This window comes from Acinonyx jubatus, chromosome D1 (genome assembly GCF_027475565.1).
Source record: "Acinonyx jubatus isolate Ajub_Pintada_27869175 chromosome D1, VMU_Ajub_asm_v1.0, whole genome shotgun sequence".
NCBI classification, from domain to species: Eukaryota; Metazoa; Chordata; class Mammalia; order Carnivora; family Felidae; genus Acinonyx; species Acinonyx jubatus.
This window is the reverse complement of record NC_069390.1, coordinates 50,290,089-50,316,502: the sequence shown is the minus strand read 5'-3', so window position 1 is coordinate 50,316,502 and position 26,414 is coordinate 50,290,089. Positions and strand designations below refer to the sequence as shown.

The 26,414-nt window shown below is 41.1% G+C and overlaps 2 protein-coding genes across 2 annotated transcripts in view; both read left to right on the top strand.

Moving 5' to 3' along the window:
• The window catches only part of NLRP14 (NLR family pyrin domain containing 14), a 283,814-nt gene extending 277,245 nt beyond the window's left edge, over nucleotides 1–6,569 (top strand). Inside the window, exon 12 of the mRNA XM_053203537.1 lies at nucleotides 6,433–6,569. The gene's annotated coding sequence lies outside the window, so the exon portion shown is untranslated. The remainder of the gene's footprint in view (nucleotides 1–6,432) is intronic.
• SYT9 (synaptotagmin 9) overlaps nucleotides 1–26,414 on the top strand; it is a 198,198-nt gene that overhangs the window by 51,070 nt on the left and 120,714 nt on the right. The window contains exons 2-3 of the mRNA XM_027073240.2: nucleotides 6,433–6,784; nucleotides 16,879–17,425. Of these exons, the coding sequence (XP_026929041.1) occupies nucleotides 6,433–6,784; nucleotides 16,879–17,425 (899 nt within the window). The remainder of the gene's footprint in view (nucleotides 1–6,432; nucleotides 6,785–16,878; nucleotides 17,426–26,414) is intronic.

Genomic DNA, 26,414 nt, shown 5'->3' with positions numbered 1-26,414 from the left:
TCCGACTGAGTGGTCAGTAGTCTACTTAGCATCTCCTCTTAGAATTTCCATAGGTATCAGATTCTCCACTTTGTTGCTTATGGTTCCCGAATATGCAATTTGCAGTTTGTCTCCCTAGCCATAATCTAAGCTTCTTGAGAACAGGAGGAGGTGTGTCTTCTCTTCATCCCTTTCTGCACTTTATGCGTGTTAGTTGGTTAAGTCATTGAAATTCAACAGCAACAGGCCAAGTAGTTGTCTAAGTGTATCACAGACCAGCGGCGGCAGCAGCAGCAGCAGCACTTGGGAACTTGTTAGGCAGACCTACTGAATCAGAAACTCTCTGCCCACTATTAAATTTTTTATTTGTTTCAGCAATCGCAATATTTTACTTCTAAGAACATTGTCTTCTTCTTCATTCAATTTACCAGTAGTCTACTCTTATCTTATGTATGGATCAAATATCCTCTGGAAATGTCCTGTGAATGAAAAATTCTTGTTTCCTCACTGATTTATCTGTTTTCTCTGGGAACCTCTCTCTCTTTCTCTTTCTCTCTCTCTCTTTTCTTTGCTTTTATACATTGATCTGGTTGCTCTAGATGTCCTTACATGGCTGGTGATTGTTTGCAGCTTAATCATATTTAATAATGAGGCAGTAGAAAAGCTAACTATGAGGCTATGTATCTGTGAGTGATATTTTAATAGGCAGATTTTACTTTACGGGAACATAAGAAGTTACATTTTTTTTTTTAAAAACATGGAGGATTTTGGTCTTGGGCATTAATTCTCACACTAGTTGCCTTGGTTTCTCCCTAGACAGACTGGGAAATATTTTGGTGAAGATTTTTAATCCATGCTCATATTTTTGTTCTGTATCTCAGTCTTAGCTGCCACCATAGTGGAAATGTCTGTGTCCTGAGGTTGAGTTCAGTAGGTCAGGTTGCATCTTCTATCACTTTGCTATCCACATACAGTCTTCAAGAAAAAGTTTTTAGTTTGTTGATTATCTTGTGCTATATTCTTTATGACTGTAGGTTTCTATTTTTTATTTGCTTCCTATCACCTGATGGGAGTCTCAGGAAGGGGAGGATATTAATATAAATATGCAGATGTACCGTTATGAATCAAAGTCCCCCTTAAATATTTTATATACATATTTACACCTGTATTTCTTTATCAACATCAAGTTGAAGTATCAATAGTCTCCACATGTTAACAATATAGAACATTTGATTTGTTTTTACTTCCTTCCTTCTTCTGCCTCCCATGTTTTGTTGGAATTGTTGAAATTTGAGTATGTATATAGCATCATTGCTTTGTTCTTTTAAGTGTTTTTTTTATAACAGTTACATTAAGCTTCATAACCTCATAAAGAGCAATTATTTAGACTTAATGCAATTTGTGCTATTTTCTTTATCACTAATTCTTGTGATACATAGTATATAGATACACCTAATATAATATGTCCTTCCTTTCTTGAGTTCTGTATTCTGACATACATTTTTATTTGTTTGTTTGGAGAATTTGCTTAGATTTTATGCAGGAGAAGGTATGTGAATGGTGTATTTTCTGAGTCATCGTCTGTTTGAAAATGCCTCTTTTTCCCTCGTGATAGTCTGGCTAGCTGTAGAATTATAGGACTACAATATCCTTTTCTTTTTTTAAAAAAACATTTTTTTAACATTTATTTATTTTTGAGAGAGAGAGACAGAGTGTGAGTGGGGGAGGGGCAGAGAGAGAGGAAGAACAGGATCTGAAGCAGGCTCCAGGCTCTGAGCTGTCAGCACAGAGCCCGATGTGGGGCTCGAACTCATGAACCATGAGATCATGACCTGAGCTGAAATTGGACACTTAACCGACTGAGCCACCCAGGCACCCCTCCAATCTTCTTTCCTTAGATCAGCTGGGATCTCAAGCCCATCTGCTTCTGATCACTACTTTACCCATACCTCTTAGTTTTTATCACTATTTTATTTAATGTCAGGACCAGTTTATTCTGATGGCTCAGCTTGGTTGACCTCTTTTGAGCTGCTGATTTGTCCCATTATTTTTCTTTGGTTGTCAGTTTATGTGTTCTTACTGGCCCTTCATAGTTTAGGGGGACAACTACTGTTCATCTGCCTGTGTGTAGTATATGGAAGCTCAAGCCTTTCATTCATTGTACAATAATATTTGCCATTCCAAAACAAGTATTTAGGCTTGCATGGATCCCTTAGAATTCTAGGTGTACAGCTGGGATGTCTTCTGGGGGTAGGGATGTCATGGTATCTTGTATCTGATGTCTGCAAGATCAAGGATATTGCTACACTACATCATGTTCAGTGGCTGCATCTAATAGCAGGTAGAAGAGAGTTCTGATGGTCAGACCTCACTGCAGGGTCTTCTAGGCCACATCTTCCCCGGAAGAATGTACTCTGTGGCAGATCTGGATGCAGTTTTGTGCACAGTCACCCCCAAGCAGCAACACCTCCAAGGATCTGGATCAGAACTGGGTTGCCATTTGCCTCCTTTCATCCCTGAATCACCATCTGGTTATTCTCTTGGCTCTTGGACAGAAGGACTAATTATACTTTCCCATTTTTCAGAAAATTTATCTTTAGAATAATTATTTTTTTGATGTTACTATTTTTTTCAGTTTTTGTTATGAAATATAGCATAAATGCCAAAGATTATATATAGTGAATACATATGGTTTCAGGATCAATCATAAAACAAATGGCCATGTACCTACCACCTAACTTAAGAAATCTCTTCTAAGCAAGGCTGTTATGTGATTCTAAGCTGATTCTCCTCCCTTTCCTAAAGTCATGGGTCTGAGGTGGGTAGTATCTGTGGCCCTAGTGACTCAACAGGAGTTTTCTAACACTTCTTTCTGAAAAAAGAGAGAAAAGTGTCCAGAGGGTGCCCTGAGTTGTTTAAAAACAGAAGCCCAGATGATTTTGCTTTGTGGTTGGTATGTCTGTGTAGGTCACTACTGGTTTCTCCTCAAAGGCATTCCCTGGCCCATTGCTAACCCACATGGTACCTTTGTGTGAATAAGAAGAAATCACTTCTGCCATTTACTAGAAATTCTCTTTAATACCTATCTGCACAAAAATCTGTAATGATTATGAATGTGACTAGCACCTCTAGAGCTTATAGGACACAACCATAATTCACGGTAAAAGTAGTAGGTGGCCATAGAGCTATTCATGTGGGCATCATCAGGCATTTACTCAATGCCTACAATGTGCCAAGTGTTCTTTTAGTTGCTTGGCATTCAATACTGAGATGGATGGGATTCCTGCTCTCATAGATCCCCCATGACTGGACTGGTGAGCAAGCTGTTTTTTGGGTGCATGAACTGGGAGTCAGCTAACAAGCTTGGGTCATTCTTGTGTTGGGTCAGGTCCCTGTGGTTACTAGCAGAAGTGGGTTAATTTAATTTCATTTATTTAGCATGTTATCTATGCCACCTCAACCCTGAGAGGTTATGCTGTACCAAAGTGATGAGTTCAGAGCTTAAGTCCAGAGTGACCATATTCCCTGGTTTGCCCTGGGTACTGGGTAAAGTCTCTTGTCCCAAGTGATTATTAACATCACACCTCTCTCTCTTAAAGGTGTCCCAGCTTAGGACAATAAATTATATGGTCATGTGTATGAGTCAACTGTTTTTGCCATGGTAACAAACTCCTTCAAAATATTAGGAACTTAAAACATCAACTAGGGTTTGCTCATGGATCTGTGGATCAGCTGCAGCTCTTCCCCAGTCTGTGGATAAGGTTTAAGCTTGCTTCTCATTCGGGACTTTGGGCCTGTGCCACAAGTCTTCCCGTGATAGTAACTAAGTTGAAAGACTGGGCTTTATTTAAGATTTCTTCTCCTGGCAGAAGGTGGGAGCCAAGAGTCTTCTGGTCAGAGCTGGCATGGGCCATATCTCCTTGGATTTTATTGACTAGAGAAAGTCACATGGACAAAATCAACATCAGGGGATTGGGATTTATGCTCTTTCCTTGGTATGGGGGCATTGTGGGGGGAGAGAGTGAATATTTGGTGAATAACAAAAGAATTATCACATTACACTCCTAAACCTACTGCTTCCCAGTGTGTCCCAACCCCAGCCTTTGCTGGTGTTTTCTAGCAGTGTCTGTGTTAGTAAAGTGCCACAGTGATTAACAGGACATAGGAGTTTTACCTCCATTTGGATTACAGAATGTATTAAGGGATTTCACTATGGTATGGAGCCTGTTTTGTTTTTGTGTTTTATTGGACTAGGTGGGAGTTGATGTTTGCTGTGGCCACCTGATTAATGAGGATAAAGTCTCCTCCTTTCTGTGTCCTGAGCACTACTACCTATCCTAGGAGTTTGCACAGATGAATTTCCCATACTCCTGTGTGAGCTGATGGAACCCAGTGGAGCCTGTGGCCATACCACACTCTCTTCCTACCTCATGTTGGGGCTCCATGAGGTGTGATTTCTGGTGCCCTTTACTCTGCCCCCACTGACTCTACTCCCTGTCTTCATCCTTGCCCTTGTTTCTCTGCACCTGGGAGTTTTAATTTTTATTGTTTCCTTAGTGTCCCTTCATTTGCTTGTGTTAAATGTTCAATACTAATTGGATTTTCCTTTAAAACAATTCTAGAAACCTCTCAATGTTATACTGGTTCACTGATGGATTGATGGAAGTCATCCTTGTTTCACATTGTTGTATAGTTTGCTAATCCCCTTTCAGTGGGACTTGAGGAGAGAAAGGTGGCAGATTTGAGCTCACTTACCCATGTGAAACTGGAGCCCCAGTGTTGTCGAGCAGAGACAATATTATTTCACTGAAAAGGCAGAGATTGATGGGGAGGCGTAGAGGAGATACATTAGCTCCATCACCAGTCCTAGCAGCTGGCATTCTTTCAAGAGCCATTTTTCATGAGGAAACTGCTTTATCATTTCATAAGAATGATCAAGTACCTTCAGAGTCATGTTGAAAAGCACACAGATGGTGGGTGGTCAGCGTGACTCAGTAGGTAAGTGACCTGCAGTAGGAGCTCACATGCCTCAGCAGAAATGTCAGTTGTCTCATGTCATGGATTATCGGTATGCTGTGGATAATTAATATTGGAAAATTAACTTACTCCTAATTTTCTTCTTCACGAGAATATGAGTCTATGAGGAAGGTATGGAATGTGCCTTTCATGTTCCCCATTGTACTCTCTCCAAAACCTAGCCCAGTACCTGGCATGTAATGGACATTCAGAAAACTTTGGCTGAAGCAATGCAAATATTGATGATGGACAGTAAAGGCAAAGCCTGGGAGAATCCTTGGAGCTCCTGCATGTGATGGAGTGCAGTAAGGGCAGGTGGGAGTGTCCTTTAAAGTAGGGCTTACAGCCACCCAGGAATGAGTTCAGGTTGATGCCTTAGCCTCCCTGGGTCTACTGTAGCGTGGAGTGGAAGCCTGGAGGGAGTTGGGCTTTGTTCTGGGCGTTAAGGGCACAGCCACTGCACTGCCACGGACCCTAGCTGAGGCCATACAGTCCGGGCCTCAGATGCCGTGGTTGCCTTGCCATATTTGCTCACTCTCACCACTTCAGCACATGCCCGCTCACCTCCAAAGGCCAACCCCTGCATTTATTTGAATGTTCGATTTTTCTGGCCACTGAAGCTTACTTTGCCACTCGTGCTACAGGTGGGAAATGCCCCTTGAGAGCTGCCCTCCAATCCATGACTGAAGGGAGCTGACATTATAAATAGCCCAGCCCCTTGCCCCTTGGGTAACTGGCTTGGTAAAGCCCACTTCGCTGGCTGCCTTCCTTGGATTACTTCCTTACTCACCTACCTGTGTTTTCTTCCCCTTCTGAATAAACCACCTGCCCTTGAATACTTGTCTCAGGATCTGCTACTGGGGAAACCCAAACTACGGTGGTCAGCACTGGGTCCTAGGTACCTGGCCACTGGATGGGGGTATTCTTGAGGCTTCAGAGGACTTGAGCTTCATTTTGCTGAGACCCTTAAAAGTCAATGTCAAAAAGAGAAAGAAAGCACTCTAGTTTCTCTTGTATTAGAAAGTTGTTACTTAAACAATTCCCAAATTTCATTATACAGCTCTCTGAAATGATCGCATAATTTTTAAGGACAGTTGAAACTGCCCTGCTCACAAAGCCTCAATGATTTGTATTGCTGTGGTGTAGGGTCTCAGTTGACTTGGAGGGCATTCCTAGTCCCCCTGAATATACCCCGTCTCTTGCTAGAGCAGACTGTTCATTGTTTTGAATCATGGCCTGCATGTCACTTTCTCTGTGCTGTGTCTGAGTCTCACCATCCCTGCGCCAGAATCAGGTGACCCGGCAGCATCCCTGGCCTATCTCCTGCAGCCAGCTCCTGAGGGATGAATGGATTAAAGGGTCATTCTGCCTGCACTGTGCAATGGATGGGCACAGGACGAGCAATCACACTGACCTTTGATCTTTGCTTCTTTGCAGATATCTCAGTGAGCCTGCTGACCCTTGTGGTCACTGCCTGTGGCCTCGCGCTTTTTGGCGTGTCTCTCTTCGTGTCTTGGAAACTCTGCTGGGTTCCATGGCGAGAACGAGGCCTGCTCTCTGGTAGCAAAGACGACAATCGGGAACCTCTTAACTACACGGACACAGAGACCAATGAGCAGGAGAACAGTGAGGGCTTCCTAGACCCTCCCACCCCCTGCCCTGACTCTTCCATGAAGATCAGCCACACCTCCCCTGACATTCCCCTCTCGACCCAAGCGGGGGGCCAGGAGAACTGTGCCCATGGCGTCCGTGTACAGCGCCAAGTCACAGAGCCAACCTCGTCGGCCCGGTCAGTAATGCCCCCTTCCTTTCTGACTGCAAGGCAAGGACCACCTCGCTCCCCTCTATTGGCAGCAGTAGTGTTGGTTAGCCAAGGATCCTGTAACCGAAATTTCACATGTCCATTCAGTTTCAGAGATGCGAATATGGGAAAATGTGGTGCTTCCTATGCTCCAGTGAGGCTCCTTACTTCTCTTGAGTTCCCTGTGTAGGGTCCACAATAATAATAGTCCATAATAATAATAGTTACATTGCCAAGATTAACCATGACAAGTACTAAGAACTTTATGCATTGTTTTATTATAGTTCACAACTTCGCATGAGATGCAAAAGTTATTTTCATTTTGCAGAAGAAGAAACTTAAGTCAAAGAGTTTAAGTAAAAACATCATAGATTGGTATGCATTCAGAGTTTGGACCCTGATTCAACCAACACCAGAGCCTGAGACCTCTTAACCACTCTTCCCATTATCCTCTTAGTGCTATTGGACTTATTCTCTGTGCCTCTGACCTAGCCGAGCTGTCGCACAGACTGTCTTTGTAGTCCACAAAGTGGCTGGAGGTCTTTGTCCATCTTCAGCCTTTGTAAGGCCTAGAGTACCCAGGCCTCGGGTCACTTCCTTTCTGTGGGCTGCATGCTCCGCTTTAAGCAGTAGAGAAATCATGTAGTGCAGTGATAAAAACCCAGGGCTCTGGGGTCAAGTGAACTGGCTTTACTTACATGTATGACACACTGGACACATTACTTAACCTCCATATGTTTCCATTTTCTCTTCTGTGAGAGAGAAATAGTGATAATACCAACATATAGGTGCTTTTAAGAATGAAGCAATAACGTGCACATCCTGTGCTTTACATAGGTGGCACCTGGTAAGTACTCCAAAACGTGAACGGCCATTTTGATTTCCGTGTTGTTTTTGTCGTGATCATTCCCCTGTGACTGGCCTCTTCCAGGACTCAGATGTTGCATAAACATGCCTTTCATGTTAAACAGACAATTCTCAATCCCCGGATATCAAAATTCACTTTCGACAGGAGTTTTCAGGATAAGTGATACAGGAAGTAGCTTTTTTAAAATGAAAATATTTGGTTGAGCAATAGCAGAGGAATAGCATGTGCTGTTATTTGGAGAGTGCGAGCACAGTTTGGGGGCATTTTTTAAAAATCTTTTTTATTTGTTCTCTAGAAACAGAAGTAAGATTTTACCCTTTTTTATGTTAATCGAGTTTATCCTAGAGACTCTGCTCATTCACATTAAGTGGGATGGAATATGACAGTTTATAATTTAATTTTTCCACAAACCTATTTTAGCATCATTTCCAATTCTGAATCAAAGAGCTAAACCTAAAATATTACTCTGTGAGGAAATGGATGGTTGTTTGCCATTTGATTTAGAAGAACTCCTCAGATTTTATCACTAGGATTTCTCTTTAGATATGACTTAAATATAGCTGGAGCTCTGTTTGATGCTGTCATGGCGTTCATGCAGTGGTGTAGACTCGTAATAAAATCCCTTCACTATTTCAATAACTGGAGTCTTTCAGATGGAGTATCCATTGAAATTGTTTTCGATTCGGTTTTACTCTGAATGTTAATTTTTCTGACCTAGGTTGCATCAATACAAGGTGATAGTACTGTGCTTTTATTAGATTATGGATCTGAGGCCTCTGCCATGATTCTAATGAATTGATAGCAATCATATCACTATAATTATCACAGTATTTATTCTAGGAAAATATATAAGTACTCTACTTATCAAGAAATGTATTTCATTTAAGAATAAAACCTGTAGGGGTACCTGGGTGGCTCAGTTGGTTGAGCATCCGACCCTTGATTTCAGCTCAGGTCGTGATCTCATGGTTTGTGAGTTCGAGCCTTGCATCAGGCTCTGTGGTGACAGTGGAGCCTGCTTGGGACTCTTTCTCTCTCTGCTCCCCACCCCCAAAATAATTAAATAAACTTTAAAAAAAACTTTAAAAAAGAAAGAATGAAAATTGTAGTATCTTCACCACTGATTTATGGAAATTGGGTAGAAGGGGAAAAAAAGAAGAAAGCGAAGGAATTATTTCTATAAAATGAATTTACATTTAGATTTATTTTAGTTTGAGAGTCGTGTAATTATCTTTCTGATGGGCAAAATCAAGTTTAGTAATATCTGATCTACCATAAGAAAACTAAACTCTTTCCAGCTGTGTTTATCTAATACTGATAATTTGTATCATTGTGCATTTAAAACATTCTTACCTAAATTACTACCGACCTAGTTTTATGGGTTATGTCGGGAAATACGTATGTATTAGTTATGGTCTCATCATAATGAGTGGTATATGGTCTTCTCATTCTTTAGGAATTGTGTTATTTATAAACACACACAAAACATTTTTACTGACAAAATGAGAGAAATGAATGAAATTTCCTTCACGTTCCAAAATTTTTAACATTCTTTTTAAGTAACGTTCTCGATACTGATTTGGGGAGGGAGAAGGTACTGTGCTGAGATGGCTCTAAACAGTCTGCTCTGCTAGTTCTTATTTCTTCCTTTTTTTCTTATAATGCTCCTACTTCCTCACTGTAATCACTTTCCTTCTTACTGCTTCCTTCCTGCAGCTGTCTGGGGACTTGTCCCCAGAGTCCCAGGACAGCTCCTTTACCCAGAGCACATAAGCCTTAGACTCCCAGTTAAGGGCATCCCCACTGTCCCTGCAGTCCATCAGCATAGCTTCTGTCACAGCACTGACATTGGAAAGCTCACCCTCTCCTGGCCTCTTGATCATGAATATGTGCAGCTCCCACCAATGTCTATGGAATGCCCTAAAGATGAGTTTTGTCTTCTCAGAAGGTTTCTAGTCAGGACGACTTCCTGTTGTTTCCCACGATCAAGCACATTAACATTCTGTTTCTAGCTAGCTCAGTTACTATTAGAACCCTCCAAAGTCCCTGTTAATTCTTTTCAATTTTAGATGAAATCCCTTTTGTATAATACTGGAAATATGGATTTGTTTTCAGAATGCTTCAATACCAGAACATTTTAAATATCTCTATTCCAAATATATAAAAATCCCTAGGTCCTCAAAATAGAAGGAGCCTTTGCAAGGCATCTAATGCATTTCCTGATTCACATCCCAAGATGAAAGTCCAACCTGTTTTATTAAGTCGTCTCAAACTTCTTATATAACACTTTGGTTTTATATAAATTTCAATTACCACACTGCCATCTCTTTATCAGGCCTGTTAGAACCTGTGTGTTATCGCCACAGTCTACTTCTGTCAGCTCCCAACCTCAGCACCATGCAGCACTGCCCCAGAGGACAAGGACTCACTAGGAAGCTTTACCTGGAAAAGCTCATCATGTTCCAGCTACACTAGCCTCTCTCTCCATGCCTTCAGTATCCCCTGCCTTTTCCTGCCTTGAGGCCTTCACGAACAAGCTGTTCCCTCAGCCTGGAGTGCTTTTCTTTTTCCCCTCCATCTCCTTTGTAGCTTTAATGTCCCACCTAAAGCATCACCTCCTCAGAAAGGCCTCCCCACCATCCTCTCTGAAGTATGTACTCTTTCCTCCACTCCCTCCCACTCTGCATTCTCTCATATGTCGCCTTGCCTGCATTTCTTCACAGGATCAAACTCTCTTTCTAACTAAATGATTATTTGTTTGCTTGTTGCCTGTACCCCTTCTCTAATCTAGGAGTTCTGTGAACTCAAAAACTATAGCCGCTGTTTTTCCCTATATATCTAACACCTAGTGCAGCCCCTGGCATAGAGCAGACTTTTTCTTTTTTCTTTTTTTAATGTTTATTTTTGAGAGAGAGACAGAGAGACAGAGCATGAGGGGGGGAGGGGCAGAGAGAGAGGGAAACAGAATCTGAAAAAGGCTCCAGGCTCAGAGCTGTCAGCACAGAGCCCAACGTGGGGCTCAAACTCATGAACCGTGGGATCATGACCTGAGCCAAAGTCAGACGCTTTACCGACTGAGCCACCCAAGCGCCCCTAGAGCAGACTTTTTCCATGAATAGCTGACAGAATACCTTCATCAGTATTCAGCCACTTTTATCATGTTCCACTGACAAGAATGGCAAAAGGCCAGAAGTATAAACCAAAGAAGGGCCTATATGGGATGAGGCCAGTGGAAGGCCTTTTGTCCCAAGTCTTACCTGACTTCAGAGCCTTACACTTAGGCTTTTGGCCTTATCTCCAAACTAAGCAAGCCACAGACTCACAGAAATATACTGACAGAGTTGAAAGAAGGTGACAAATATTGAACTTTCTTTCTTTCTTTATTTATTTATTTATTTATTTATTTATTTATTTATAGTGTTTATTTATTTTTGAGAGAGGGACAGACAGAGTGAGAGCAGGGAAAGATCAGGGAGAGAGGGAGACACAGAATCTGAAGCAGGCTCCAGGCTCTGAGCTGTCAGCACAGATACTGAGGTGGGGCTCAAACCCAGGAATTGTGAGATCATGACCTGAGCCAAAGTCGGATGCTTAACTGACTGAGCCACCCAGGCACCTCGACAATTATTGAACTTTAGATTCGGGTCCCATCACTGGCCACAACTCCAGTAAGTGGTATGCTGAGACTAAATGTTGTAATTACTCTATGAGGACCACAGTTCTATTAAGGTATGTTTGTGTGTGTGTGTTGAAAACATTTTTTAGATGTGAACATTTAAAACACAACAGTGTTTTGGATGAGTCTTAGATATTTCTCCAAATTTTAATAAACTGACAGCTTGGAAAATGGAAGTTGCTTAGACTTCTCTCAACTCCCATGAGGTTCTCAAACTAGATATAAATGTGTATTTTCTCTACTGGGGTTTAATTATTAGAAATTGTTATTTCCTTGGCATTCATCTATTTATTCTAGACACTTGTATTAAGCATCTTCAATGTGAAAAGTTCCATATCATATACTGGTAGTAAAGAGATGAAAAAACATACACACACACACACACACACACACACACACACACACACACACATATGTATTGCCCTGACCTTAAAAGGTCCACAGCTTAGTTGGGGAAATAGGCAAGAAGAGCCTATTTCCAATTATGCACATTAAAGTAGTCAAATTGTTTTCTAGAAGATCATTCTGGCAAGACTGTATAAGAGGCTTGAGATAGGGTGAAGACTGGCTATAGTGGCTGATTCAGGTCAATAATGATGAGGTCTGAACTCCTGGAAGCAATGAAAGCAGAAAGAGGCATGAGTTGTGAGCTACTTCAGAGAAGGTGTTGGTGGACATAGGATCATCTTAGAAATAGGGAATAAAACATTGGAAGATGACACCAAGATTTCAAACTTGTTTAACTTGGGAGGTGTGGGAGGAAGCAGGTCATGCATCAGAATATCCAATTGCACTTGACCCTACACCTCCACTGGCCAAGGTGTGATGGTTACATCTTTCTTATATCACTCACCCTGGAGACCTCTGAATCCTGCACTGAGAAAGACCCCCATTTCCTCCTGCCCTGTAGTGAGTTCACTTCTGAGACTTCCTCTTCCGTGTCTGCCTACAGCTCAGGACAACCCAACCTCTTCCTCTCTGTCACCTCGGGAGTTTTCAAGAAGGGAAACAATCCCATCCCCAGCGTTTCCAAACTTCCCTGTCTCGACTTGAACCTAGTAAAGAAACCCATGTGGTTCTGAAATCATAGTTTGCTTCTCTCTTTCCTTTCCTTGAACCTTGAAGCTCTGTCAACACTGGTGCCCCAGAACCAGGGAAGGGATAGGCCAAGTTTCACCTCTAAGATGGGGTCACTGAGATGATGGCAGGTAGAAGAGTGTAATTTGTTTGTAGTTGCACAGGATATTTGGAGGTGCAAAGGATAGTGGGAATGATGACTGTCTGCTCTCACCCAGAGCCTAGACAGAAGATGTTGGCATATATGAGGAGAAAGCTGTGGGGACAGAAGGGTTGAAGATCCAATTCTGCTGAAGAGCTGGTTGCCAAGGTGGAAACTTGCTTGATTTCCCTACTGAGGTCTACAGCACCAGCTTGGAAGCTGATAATATGAGGCCAAGTTAAGTAACCAGGCTCAGTGAGAGTACCATTTCCTCCATGACAGTTTCCCAAGCCAGAGGCCTCTCTATCTGTCTCTGTGGCTCCCTAACATCTGGTCAGTTCTTTCCCTCTTCTGACCTGCTGTGTGTTAGTGTTTGACTATTTTATCACTCTCCTGGCCGGCCAACTCCTTGCAGGCAGTGGCTAGGCTTTGCCTGTCTGTGCCTTCCACCCTACCTGACCCTTTGCTTTGCACATTCGTATTTGGTAAATTGTGGTAATGTCCTCTTTCTTAAAATCCAGTGGAGGTAGTTGGCTTTTTTGGTGATGGTTCGGGGACCAAGAGTTTGTTGGAGGACTCAAAGTGGGACCTTGGAACCGGCTAACTCAAATTTGAGGAAAGGAGAGGAGGAAAAGCTTTTTTTTTAAATTTTTTTATTTAAAAAAAAATTCTTTTTTACATTTATTTATTTTTGATAGAGAGACAGAGCACAAGTAGGGGAGGGGCAGAGAGAGAAGGAGACACAGAATCCGAATCAGGCGCCAGGCTCCAAGCTGTCAGCACAAAGCCAGACATGGGGCTTGAACTCACAAACTGTGAGATCATGACCTGAGCCAAAGTCGGATGCTTAACCGACTGAGCCACCCAGGCGCCCCTGGAAAAGCTTTTTTATATCTGGGCCCCTGCCTCTACTGACCCTTGGCTGCATCTCAGCACAAGGCTCAGATTCCTTCAGGCATTAAAGTGTTTTTGAGTTTGTTGTAGGAAATCTGCTTTACAGATTTTGTTAATCATCTTTGAAATAAGGATTTCTCCAGGCTCAACCACCAATCTTCCACCTCAGATCTGGGACAAACACATCCCCGATCTTTCACTTCTCCACAACAGGAAAATGTGCTCTGCCTGCACTGAGGGAAAGTGGGAGGTAGGGGGAGCTGAGGGTCTCAATCCCAGTGGCTGGCTTCTCTAAGACAGCGTCAGAGTGTGACTTATTTACAGAGGACCCCATCTCTCAGCTTTCCTTTGCACCCCCAGTCTTTGGAAACCATTTCTTTTCCTTCCTTTAATTGTGCACATTAAGTCCTGAGAATACCAAAACACAGGACTCCCCAGACCTACTCAGAGGACTGTCTGCTTCAGATCTCTCCTTGTCACACTCACTCCGTAGCATTAAAATTCCAGACCCTTGCCCTGGATTCCTGTGGTCTACTGTAGTCAAGGGCCACCTCCTTTGACCATTTTTAGAACCACCTCACCTGGGGTGACGGGGCCAGATCACAATATTCTGTTCCATATCTTTCCTTTCTCTTGCTTTGGACTTGCCTTTCGATCCCACCTCCATGTGAATAGCCTATGAAATTATGGGATATTGATTTTCCATTTCTTCTCCTTTGTCTTCTCATCCCTGCGGTGGCTTCCGTGCCGTACTTGCTCATGTCTCAGCCAAGAGAGCTGCAGAGGTTATACAGGGAGGTGGTGAATTACCCTGGTTCCTACTCCTTTGAGCTTCTTTAGTCTACCCGCCCACCCCTCCGCCCCCCAACTCTGGTAATCCCTGACTCTCTCCTGAAAGGAAATTGAAAGCGATTGAAAGAGAGCCCCAGGAAGTGAGAACTGTCATGGCCTGTTACAGTCTGTGCTGTCTGCTTTAAGCCACCACCTTTTGGTTGGATTCAACTGTTTCCCTAATAGTGTGATCCTGAATGGAGGAAGAAGTATTGGGAATGAAACTAGTGATGGAAAACATTTGGGTAGATAATAGTGTTCATATCTGTGCTTGGTTTTTAAAAGGAATCTTCAGCTATATCAGAATTTTGAATGGAGGCATCCTGTGCGGTTGGGATCTTGTTTGGTCTTTGAAGTAAGATCTCTTCATGATGCCCTCCCCAGTCTACTCCCTCAACCCCCTGGCAATCCATTGTGGTTAGGAAGAGCCGAGCACATGGGACTTACTTCTCTTCAGATTTACTGTCTAAGAAAATGTGCAAGTAAAACAGAATATGTGCCATTGCTAAACAGAGTCGTGTATTTTAAATTAAAATTAAAATTTGCATGGCAGGCCTAGTCCTACATATAAGACAAAATGTTGCTGTGATGAGTCTAAAGCCAGTACTCAAAAAACCCAAAGGTAGGTTGTTATGCACAGAAAGTCAGCTCAGCAACCAGGTTGGGAGAAAAGTGGTAGCAGAGTGGCAGGGTTGGGTCCAGTGTAGACCCAAGACTGGTGTCCCATCAGACATTGGTCCAAAGAAGGTGGGCCTTAAGGAAGCACTTTTAATATTTAAACAACATCACTAGACGGTTCCTGGAATGGCTTGTTGTAAGTGGGAACTGACACCAGCCCCAAGTAGGGCCCTTGTTTGAATCTAGACTGGAGGGAAAAATCAGTAGCAGGGGCCACAACTGGTACCACCCCTTTATGGCCTTTGCATAGAGCTGGACACGTGCTGTTCCCTGCCAGTCCCTTCTGCCCAGAGATCCCAGTAGAGTGAGACTGGAGCTCTGTTCTGGCACTGCAGAGGGTCAATGTCTGGACAAGGGAGTGACTGAGCTGTATGAGCACAGACAGCTGGTTTTAGATGTTTAGCAGCATCCCCTGACTGCCCTCCCCCTACTTGAAAAATCGTAAGATGCAGAGAAAACTTAAGATTGTGGATTTCTTTGTAAGAAATAAAAATCTGACAACAGAATCTTTCAGACCACATGGTTTTTGCACATATGGGGATGCATATGCCTGGGATGTGTCTGCCTGCAGTGGACTGGGTTGGCTCCGACAGGTACATGTGATCGTTCTGTGATTGTGCTCTTGTTGTACCATGTGGGTGATTAATTAGTGACCAGGAGCATAGGTTGCTGAAGCATAGGAAGGTATGCTGAGCATAGGAAGATGAAGAGGAATGGTTAGTATAACAACATCTGTGTTACCAGGGAGAATAATTTCAGACATGTTTGGGGGGGTCTGTTAATCCCATTTTCCATCTTTATTTCATAAAGTAGTCTCAAGAAAGGAAAAGAAGACAAACTCAAATGTTTACTCTGCCTCTCGAACTATTTGTAAGTCCCTCAGAGACAGCCTGGCTGTTCCCTTTCACCTACTGGTGGACAGAGGCTACTTTAATTAAGGTTATTGGGAGACACCAGAAAAATATGGTATAATGACTCTGAGCTGAAAATAAACAAAAATAATATGGAAAACAACCTTGTGTGTAATGACTACTCTCAATTTATGAGGACTCGCACAGATAAGGCAGGTTTCATAGAGAATTTCCGGGGCACTACTAACCCAAACCAAAAAGCTTCTAGGGTAAAGACTAGATTCTGTCAGCAGATACTCACTTTGCCAATATCAGTATCCAACCTTCTTTGAATTCCTGTATACGTTTGTAGTAGCTTACCTTTAATTGTTATGCTGTTAGTGTTTATTGCAGAAATAAAGCCCTTGCTCCTGATCACTAATCACCCACATAGTATGACAGAAGCACTGTCATGGAGTTGCCAGTGGCACCTGTCAGAGCCAACACAGTCCAGCACAAGCGGACATATCCTGTCACCTACATTCTCACAAGAGCAAGAACTGTGCTCTTGTGAAATGCTTTCATTTTAACCAGTAAGAATTTCTTTACCAATAAAGTTATAAGCGAGAGACAGGAAATTCTATCTAATTTAGAGACAGATGCATTCTTCTTAAGGCAACAACACATAGCTAACTATTTCAATTTCAGGATGATATTATATATAAAAGGTGAATAATTTTATTTTTAAAGCAGTTTGTACAAATCTTTACATTCCACCAACTGAATAGGCTTCTTTATTGGCATAGTAGTTTAGAAAGTGCATTAAACCTTTACAGCTCCAAGGTCACGTGGCAGTAGGTTTGTTTCCTGATACCAAGCCTCGATTTTGAGCCTCAAGCCTTGGGGAACAGCTTACTCACATTGATGAGCCTTTTGAATTTAGGCCAAAAAAAACAAAAAACAAAAACCCACGGATCTGAGCTTTTAACAGTGCATAACTGACTACCTCGAGCCCAGGCACAAGTTTCTGGAAGACCCGTAGCTATTGGGGTTGTAACTTTTCTTCTCTCTTCCTCCTCACTCAAGGCATAATTCAATCCGGAGACAGCTCAACTTGTCAAACCCAGACTTCAATATCCAGCAGCTTCAAAAACAGGAACAGTTGACTGGAATTGGCCGAATTAAACCGGAGTTATATAAGCAGAGGTCATTGGATACTGATGATGGGACAAGGAGTAACAGCAAAGCCTGTGGGAAACTGAATTTCATTTTGAAATATGACTGTGACTTAGAGCAGCTCATAGTGAAGATTCACAAAGCTGTCAATTTGCCCGCCAAGGACTTCTCTGGGACTTCAGATCCTTATGTCAAGATCTATTTGCTTCCTGATCGGAAAACAAAACACCAGACTAAAGTGCACAGAAAGACCCTAAACCCTGTGTTTGATGAAGTGTTTTTGTTTCCGGTTCCCTACAATGACCTTGCAGCACGGAAGCTTCACTTCTCTGTGTATGACTTTGACAGGTTCTCTCGCCATGACTTGATCGGCCAAGTGGTGGTGGATCACTTCTTAGACTTGGCTGATTTCCCCAGGGAGTGCATCCTTTGGAAGGATATCGAGTATGTCACCAATGTAAGTTCAGCATTTCTCCATTTGGGGGGAGGCTTCTTGGTCCGCATGCATTCAGATTACTTACACTTTATTTTATTTTGGGGGCAAAGTATAAAATTCACTTCCATGTCTGGATAGCTGTTGTTTCAGAACCTTCCTTGTAACTTCCCAAAAGCGGACCTTTAATAGTATTCATTTTAAAAGTTCCCGGAATTGCTCATGAAAACAGTATTAAAGAGCAACGTTCTCTCTTTTCTACTTTCTAATTCTTAGCTATTCCCTAACTGGCAGTAGATATTACCTGCCCTCCTTGCCACATTTTCTGTAGAGCTTTCTTAGATTATTTGTGCTAAATGGATCCTGGCATCCTATTCGCTGTAATCTGCAGCTACGAGACCATTGCCAGGCTCTCTGAGAGCATTATGTCCTTGCCCGTGTGCCCAGGTCAGCTCAGTTGCATTTCCCATGATCAGATCTTCAACTTGAATCCCAGAAGTGAGAATGGTTGACAAGAGTTTGTACCACATTTGTAAATACAGAATCAAAGTGACAGGGAGTTCAGTCTGAAAAGATCTGCAGATATCGGCAAAGCTAATCAATGGAAGGTCAAATCCAATTTAGAGCTCAGGAGAGAGGTCTGAAGGGCTACGGCAATGACACCACAAACCCATGTTTACATTTTAAATGAGATTGCAGTGGTGATATTATTACTCCATTTACATCCTTATCACTCTCCTGCAGACATGTATTGACACTGCTGAAATAGAAGGAAAACTGGACTTTCTTGGGTAATGCTGATATTTTAGAGCCACTTGCTTCTTACATCGGTCCAGATTCCTTCAGGCAACTTTGCTCGCACATCTTCTAGAATGCGAGCCCTTCTGAGGCCAGCATAGTTTTCTTTCTCTGCCTTGGCATCCAAAGAAACCAAGCTCCATAATCCTTCCTCAGCTCAGATGATGATCCAGCTTGAATTTGGAGCCCAGTAAGTGAAAGGCTCTCATCCTGCTCTGGAAGAGAACATGCAAAAATCTCTGTGTGGTGACCAAATACCCACACTAGTCTTTTCACTCTTGTCTGCCTTTGTGAACTGGGGACTCACCCACACTTTGGCTGTTCCAAGAGACATCTTCTCTTCTCATGGCACTAGATACTGGTGCCAGCTTTGTCCTGATACTCACATAAGCAAAGTGTAGCACTCAGTTTTGCTGGCCCTTATCACAAGAATGAAGAAAGGAAAGAAAGAGCTGGAGAAAGCAGAGCGAAGAGTCTGTTTCTGAAGTCTTTTTTCTTTGTTTTGTTCTTTTTCACTAAATCTACCTATAGCACAATTTGCAAATTACTATCATTCTATGATAAGATTTACTATCAGAAAGAACAATCATCCAGCCTGATTTTTCTTCAATTCAGTTGGCTGGTACTTGACTTTTCACATAAATTTTGGCATCAAATTGTCAAATTAATAATTCTTTCTGGTATTTGGACTTGTATGAAGTCTGTAGATTAATTTAGGGAAATTGTGCATCTTTATGATATTGAGTCTATTCATTACCATAGTGTATTTTGTTTCATTTATTTATTTCTGTAAAATTCTAGGGGCGCCTGGGTGGCTCAATCAGTTAAGCATCTGACTCTTGTTTTCAGCTCAGGTCATGATCTCACGGTTTGTGAGTTTGAGCCCCATATCAGGCTCTGTGCTGACATTGCACAGCCTGTTTGGGATTCTTTCTCTCTCCCTCTCTATCTGCCCCTCCCCTGCTTGTGGGTGCGCTCTTTCTAAATAAATAAATAAACTTGAAATAAATAAATTAATTAAATTAAATTCTTTCATTCGAGGCTTATAATTTTCTTCATGAGGATCTTGCATGTCTCTTGTTAGATTTATTGGTAGGTGCCATGTTTTTCATTATTTTAGGTACAGTTGACCCTTGAACAACATAGGTTTGATCTGCTCAGGTTTACTAATACATGGATTTTTTTTCAGTGAGTGCAATACAGTGCTATAAATGTATTTCCTTTCCTTATGATTTTCTTAATAACATTTTCTTTTATCTGGCTTACTTTATTGTAAGCATACAATGTATAAAACATAACATACAGAATATGTGTTCATTGACTATGTTATCAATAAGGTTTCCAGTCAACAGTAGTCTATTAATAGGTAAGTTTTTGGGGGTCAGCACTCTAATCTTCACATTGTTCAAAGGTCAACCATAGTATTTTTTCTAAAATTGCATTTTCTAACTTTTGTTGTTATATAAATGCAGTTTAAATTTATCTTCAATTTGGCAATCTTGTAAAATTCTTATTAATGCTTATAATTTGATTGTAGAATCTTCTGAATTTTCCTTATAGAAAATGAGACATGTGACTTGATAGTTTTGTGGGGTTTTTTTCTAATCTGGATGCTTTTATTTATTTTTTAATTCAGTTTACAAACTAGGATTTCCAGTATAATGCCAAATAATAATTATGGTAGTAGTCATCCTTGACTTATTCCTACTTTTAAGTGAAATGTTTTTAACATTTTCATAGAATATAATTTTGCTGTAGATGTTTTGTGGATGTCTTTACCATATTAAGAATGTATCCCTTGGGGCGCCTGGGTGGCTCAGTTGGTTAAGCATCTGACTTCCGCTCAGGTCATGATCTCGCAGTTTGTGGGTTTGAGACCTGCGTTAGGCTCTGTGCTGACAGCTCAGAGCCTGGAGCCTGCTTCGGATTCTGTGTCTCCCTCTCTCTCTGCCCCTCCCCCACTCGTACTCTGTCTCTCTCTCTCTCTCTCTCTCTCTCTCTTTAAAAAATAAATAAACATTAAAGAAAATTTTTTTAAAAAAAGAATGTATCCCTCAAAAGAAGAAGAAGAAGAAGAAGAAGAAGAAGAAGAAGAAGAAGAATATATCCTTCCATTCCTTCATGACTAAGACTTTTTATTATAAACATTTGTTTTGTCAAATGCTGTGATCCTGTGAGGTTTTTCTCTGCTATAATTTGCTATTTTACTCAATTACATTGATCAGGTTTTTAATTTTGAACCAATCTTATATTCCTGGTATGATCCACACTAGATTTGATATATTACCTATGTTGCATATTAAGTTCACTTTGCTAGTATTTTGTTTAGCATTTTTTTAAATCTGTGCTAATGAGTGATACATGTAATTTACTTTCTCATATGGTTCTTATCTGGGTTGGAACCAAGGTAATTCTTGTTTTATAAAATTAGTTGGGGGATTATTTTGGCTACTTTCCTTTTGTTTTTCCTTGGTGCTCCTGGAGGCTTTGGGGTTTGTTTATTTTTCTTTGAACTGAAAATAACTCTTTTAGTCTCTGGCTAGTAGTGAGGTTTAGGTAGTGAGGAAGAGAAGGGAGCAAGGTTGGTATATTTATTCCCCTACATAGCCTCCTTAGGGTATCTGTAGGCTGGCAATAACCTTCAACTGAAAGCCACAGTTCCACATATGTCTTTGTTTTGCTATTGTTTTTAGAATGTTTTTCTGGGTATAAAAATAGGGTTTTTGGCATTGCCAAAAATGATTTTGGCATTACAAAGCTATCATTCCATAGTCATCTGACCTCCATTTGCCTTTGAGAAGTTGACGTTTAGTATAATGTTTATTCCTTTGTATGCAGTTTTTTTTTCCTTTGCTTTCAGTATCTTGCTTTCCTCTTTAGTGTTCCATAGTTTAATTGCTAACCTTGCTAAGTGGCTATTTTTATTTATTCAGACTGATTTATAGGGTTCCTGAATATGAGATTGTTTCTTTTATCAGTTCTAGAAAATTCTCACCCATTTACCTCTTTTCATTTGTAAAAGTTTCATTTGCGGTGTTTCCACACTTGCCTAGTATCTTTAATAGTCTCCTTTTTTGTTTCAACATACTTTCAGTTCCCTTTTTAATTTCTTTTACCATTATGTACAAGTTACTTTTATATTCTGTTCCTAACTGCACCAGCTATAATCTTTGTAGCTCTGATTTTTTTGTTTGGTATTACCATTGACTAACTCATCATGCCTTGTTGCCTCCTATATTTAATGATTTGTGATTGTGAGTTCATACGGCTTGAAACTTTGTCAGTAGAAAATTTCATGTTCTGGGCTTCATGTTCTGCACTCTGAAAGTGCATTCCTTCAGGGATGATTTGTGAGGTAACCAACAGGGAACCATTCTAAACCGAATTTTGAGCTTGAGGGTTTGGGGGCAACAGAGAAGTAGGGTGAATATAGGCTCCAAATGTATAAGTGCAGGCTTGTATTAATGGTTAGAAATCGGCAGGGGAGACTTTTTTTCCTTGCTTTCCCTAGAGCAAGTCGAGGACAGGATATATCTTTAGCTTCTACTTATGCAGGGCAGAAGTTCTTTTTTGTTTATCCTTTAAAGATGTGACCCTGAATCTTTAGGATTCCAGCTTCATGCAGGGTTCTCCCACAGTCGTCTAAAAACCACACACTAAACCACTAGAGATTCACATTTACCTTCATTCAAGCTCCAGTTCCAGGGCTTACTTACCTCCGTGGATTCATACTTACTTACTGTTTCTGGCCACTGAAAAATTGCATTTTTGTCCCATCAGCTCTGCCATGCATTGAAAATGATTTTGTAGGGGCATCTGGGTGACTCAGTCAGTTAAGTGTCTTGGTTTCGGCCCAGGTCATGATTTCATGGTTCATGGGTTGAAGCCCTGCATCAGGCTCTCTGCTGACAGCTCAGAGCCTGGAGCGTGCTTTGGATTCTGTGTCTTCCTCTCTCTCTCTGCCTCTCTCCTGCTCATGATCTTTCTGTCTCTCAAAAATAAATAAATGTTAAAAAAAAAAAAAAAGAGAAAAGGATTTTGTAATCCAGTATTTTTACCTGGTGGAGTTTCTGTGAGCATCTACCCTGTTGTTGGAAATATCGTGTGCTACAGTATATTGTTTAAAGATTGTTCAAAAAAGCAGTTGTTACTTGTACTAACTGGATAGTAATCTGTGTATTGGATGTTTGCCTTGTGATTGAATAGCCAGAAAGAACCTTAGAGGTTCTGTAATCTGAAATCCTCACTTGGCCCATGGCACTGAGGTGGAGGGCCATTAGGAGATTCAGCTAAGCTCACATAGCTGAATAATGGCCAAGCAGGAATTAGGACAAAGGTTTTCAAGCCAGTTCAGTCAGTTCATGAAAAGATGTTTCAAAATTATCATACATGCTGGCTGGCTTCTCTTTGCCTGGCTATCTCCTACTAAGCTCTTAGATCCCACCATAAATGCCACTGCCTCAGAGAATTTGTATCTGAGACCTGGACTAGGAGGGTAGGTTTTTTTAGTATTTGTTTCCATGACACTCTGTACTTTTGTCATTACTCATCATACCTTCCCCATTAGACTGTTCTGTAAGTGCGCAGACCATGTCTGGCATGTTCACTACATGCCCAGCCTCTGGAATGGTGCCTGGAAGTAAAATAATTAATATGCACTTACTGAATAAAATGAAGCTCCTTATGTGGGGCTAATTTGGTGAGGCTCCAGGGACTGATTTGGTTGGAGAGGAGTTTTATGCAGTGCTGAAACCCATAAACTAATCTTTCCATTTTTAAAAAATCTTGTTCTTTATTTCTCCAAGTAGATTATGGGTTTTACAAATGTTAGCAGTCAAATAAAAACTAATGCTCACACCTTCCTGTGAAGAAACAAAATGGCAGTTATTGAGTGTAAAAACAGTAGTTTAATTGGACCTCTCAACTGAAGCTATATCAATCAATAAGAGTGTGATGCATCTCTGTGGGATATGTTTCAGTCAACAAGAGAGAAGACATTATCAGGGGGAAGGTTGAAGTTGAGAGAGCATGAGTTTAGTGGTCTGGGTGAATGTTGGTTGTCATGCCTGAGTCTTGACATTTTCATATACCCCACTCATCACTGACTCCCTGGTGAATAGGCATTGAGCATTCAAAAATCTCTCTTTCAATGGCCCTCTTAGAAACTGGTTCAGAGACTTTCTCTGGGAATCTCTGATCATCTCAGCTACACTCTAATTTGGGAGAGATGGCAGAGTTTTCACGTAGTAACAGTGGAAGCCATGAGGTTTCCTCTGTGCCCATATGGACCCCAGTTCAGAAGAGGGAAGGGTACAGTTGACAATAGCATAGACTCCCTTTTAATGTTAGGAATTTTAAAACTGTACATTTCCATCAAAATTTGACTTTGTGAGTCATTGCGAAGTCCCATATTTTTCAGTGGCTGATTTAGGAATTTTCCTTTTCTGTCTTCTAAGTCCCTGAGGCCATTTTTAGACCTGATCGAGGTGTATACCTGGAACCAATCAGGAGGAAATATAAGTATTCAGGGAAGCCAGTTGAATGCAGATGGGGCAGGCAGTCTCTGTCACTGAAGAAGTTTATTAATTTAATCATGTTTCATTCCATTGCACCATGAGTCCGAGGTATTATCATATGATTGTATAGCTATGTCAGATGCAGTGGCATCCTGGTAGATGTGTAACATCTGGCTGGTAGAGGTGGAGGGACAAGAAGGGGACCTGATTTGTAGCATTTGTTTATTTCTGTGGAGCAAATAACTCCTAGCGGCGCTGATTTTTCAAGCTACCAATGTGACATCACTGAAGGTGGAGCTGGCAAAAGATGCTCACATTGGCTCTTGCAAGCTGGTGCCTGTTGATAAGAGCTGGCTTCAGTACACAACTGCATTTAGTGCTGAAAATACTAACACTGGTTGGATAACTGATCCTAAGAGAACAACAATTTGAAAAACCCCATAGAAAGCCCTGGTTTCCAGCTGATGACAGGGAAGCCAAGTTCCTTCCATAATGTGGGTGTGAGTGGAGTCGGCCATCGCCGAGGCTCATGAGCTAAATCTTCACGAAAATCCACTGAATCCCACCCTGTCATTTTTTCCAGTCATGATCCCTCAGACATGTCAACCCCTCAACGTCAGGATTATTCAGAGGCAGTGAAAAGTGGCAAAACTGTAGAACAGAACATCTGAAGGAAGGGATTACTAAAGCTGCAGGTCTCTGACAGAGACTTTGGTAGCTTTTATCCTTGCCTAGCACAAAGCTTTTGCTTTTTCAATGAAATAGATGACATGTACAAGAGTATATAGAATGCATATGTATGGTTTAATAATAATAACAAGATAACATCAGTCAATCCAGAATTTAGCTCAAGAAAGAGAAAATTGTTTATCCCTTTGAAGCTCTCAGTGTGACTTTCCTCCATCCCTCAAGTTTCCCCAGAGATAATCAATAAACTAAATTTTAGAGCTACAATTCCCTTGTTTTTAAAATCACTTTACCACATAAGAATAGGTTGTTCAGTTTTGCCTATTTTTGAAATTTTGTGGAGAAATTATATTGTATGTATTCTTCTGCAAACTGCTATTTTCAGTATTTTGTTTTGAATCGCTTATGTTCATGTATATACTATAGTCCTTTTTTTTTTTTTTGGCAGGGGTGTTTTAGCATTTCATCGTATAGTGTAGCATAATTTATCTCATCTCTTGGGCATCTGGGTGGCTCAGTCATTAAGCATCTGACTTAGGTCAGGTCATGATCTCACAGTTTATGAGCCCAAGTGCCCTACTTCGGGTGAGCATGGGCCCTGCTTCTCTCTCTCTCTCTCTCCCTCTCTCTCTCTCTCCCTCTCTCTCTACCCCTTGTGGGATTCTCTCTGTCTCTATCTCTCTCCCCCTCTCTCTCTGCCCCTTGCTCATTTGTGCCCTCTCTCTCTCTCAAAAAAATTTATCTAGTCTCTTGTCAATGGATATTTGAATTAAGTTTTTTCTATTTCAGGAAATGCTGCTAAATGTATGTTTTTTAAATTTCTTTTTAATGTTTATTTTTGAGAGAGAGAGAGAGAGAGAGAGAGAGAGAATGAGAATGAATATGACTGGGGGAGGGGCAGAGAGAGTGGGAGTCACAGAATCCGAAGCAGACTCCAGACTCTGAGCTGTCAGCACAGAGCCTGACGCATTGCTCCAACTTACCAGCCGTGAGATCATGACCTGGGCCGAAGTGAGATGCTTAACTGAACCACCCAGACACCCCTGTGTGTATGTTTTTTGTACATGTCTCCTGGGAAATATGTGCAAGAATTTCTGTTATAGTATATACCTAGGAATGTAGTTTCTAGATCAGAGATAATTATATCTCAAGGAGGTTTAACAACAATCCCGGCAGCAGTGTGTGAGCCCATGTTAGTCTGTGCTCCCTCCAACACTTGGTGTTGTGTCACTCTCTAAAAAATTGACCATAGACTCTTCTGAGTATTGTATACTGACAATTATTCCATGCATGAATAAGGACAGTTTTGTTTTTTCTTTCCTTTTGGCTTCTCTCTCCCCACCATCTTTATTGCTTGCTTTATTGTATTTGCCAGGACTGCTGAAACAAAGGTCCACAGAGTAATCTGCCTTGTTCCCACCCTAAAAAGAATACTTTGAATTTTTATACTAACAGGCCATTGGCTGTAGACTTTGAAAACCTGAGTGGATATTGAATTTTATCAGATGACTTTATGAATTTATCTAGATAATCATATGTTTTGTTCCTTTTATCTTTTAACGTGATAAAGTATATTGCTTTATTTTCTAATTTTGGTAAAAACATTACTGTGATAAATCCAACTTGTACATGATGTATTGTTTTTCATATACATAGATATACATAAATGTATGTGTGTTATTCAGTTGTTTGGTTTGTTAATGTTTTGTTAAAGATTTTTGTAACTAAATTCATGAGTGAGATCAGCCCCTGATTTTATTTTCTTGTTTTCTGTTCATCTGGTTTTGTGATCAAAATGAGTTGATGGAGCATTCTTTCTTTTTATTCTCTTGAGGGTTTTGTGTACAATTGAAATCATCTTTTCTTTCAGTGTTTAGTAGAATTGACCCAATCAGCCTTCTGTGTCTCGTGTTTACTTTGGGGGAAATTGATTCCGTTCCTTTGTTATTGCACTATACAAGTTTTCTATTTCTTTATAAACCATATTTGGTGATTTGGATTTTTCTGTTTTA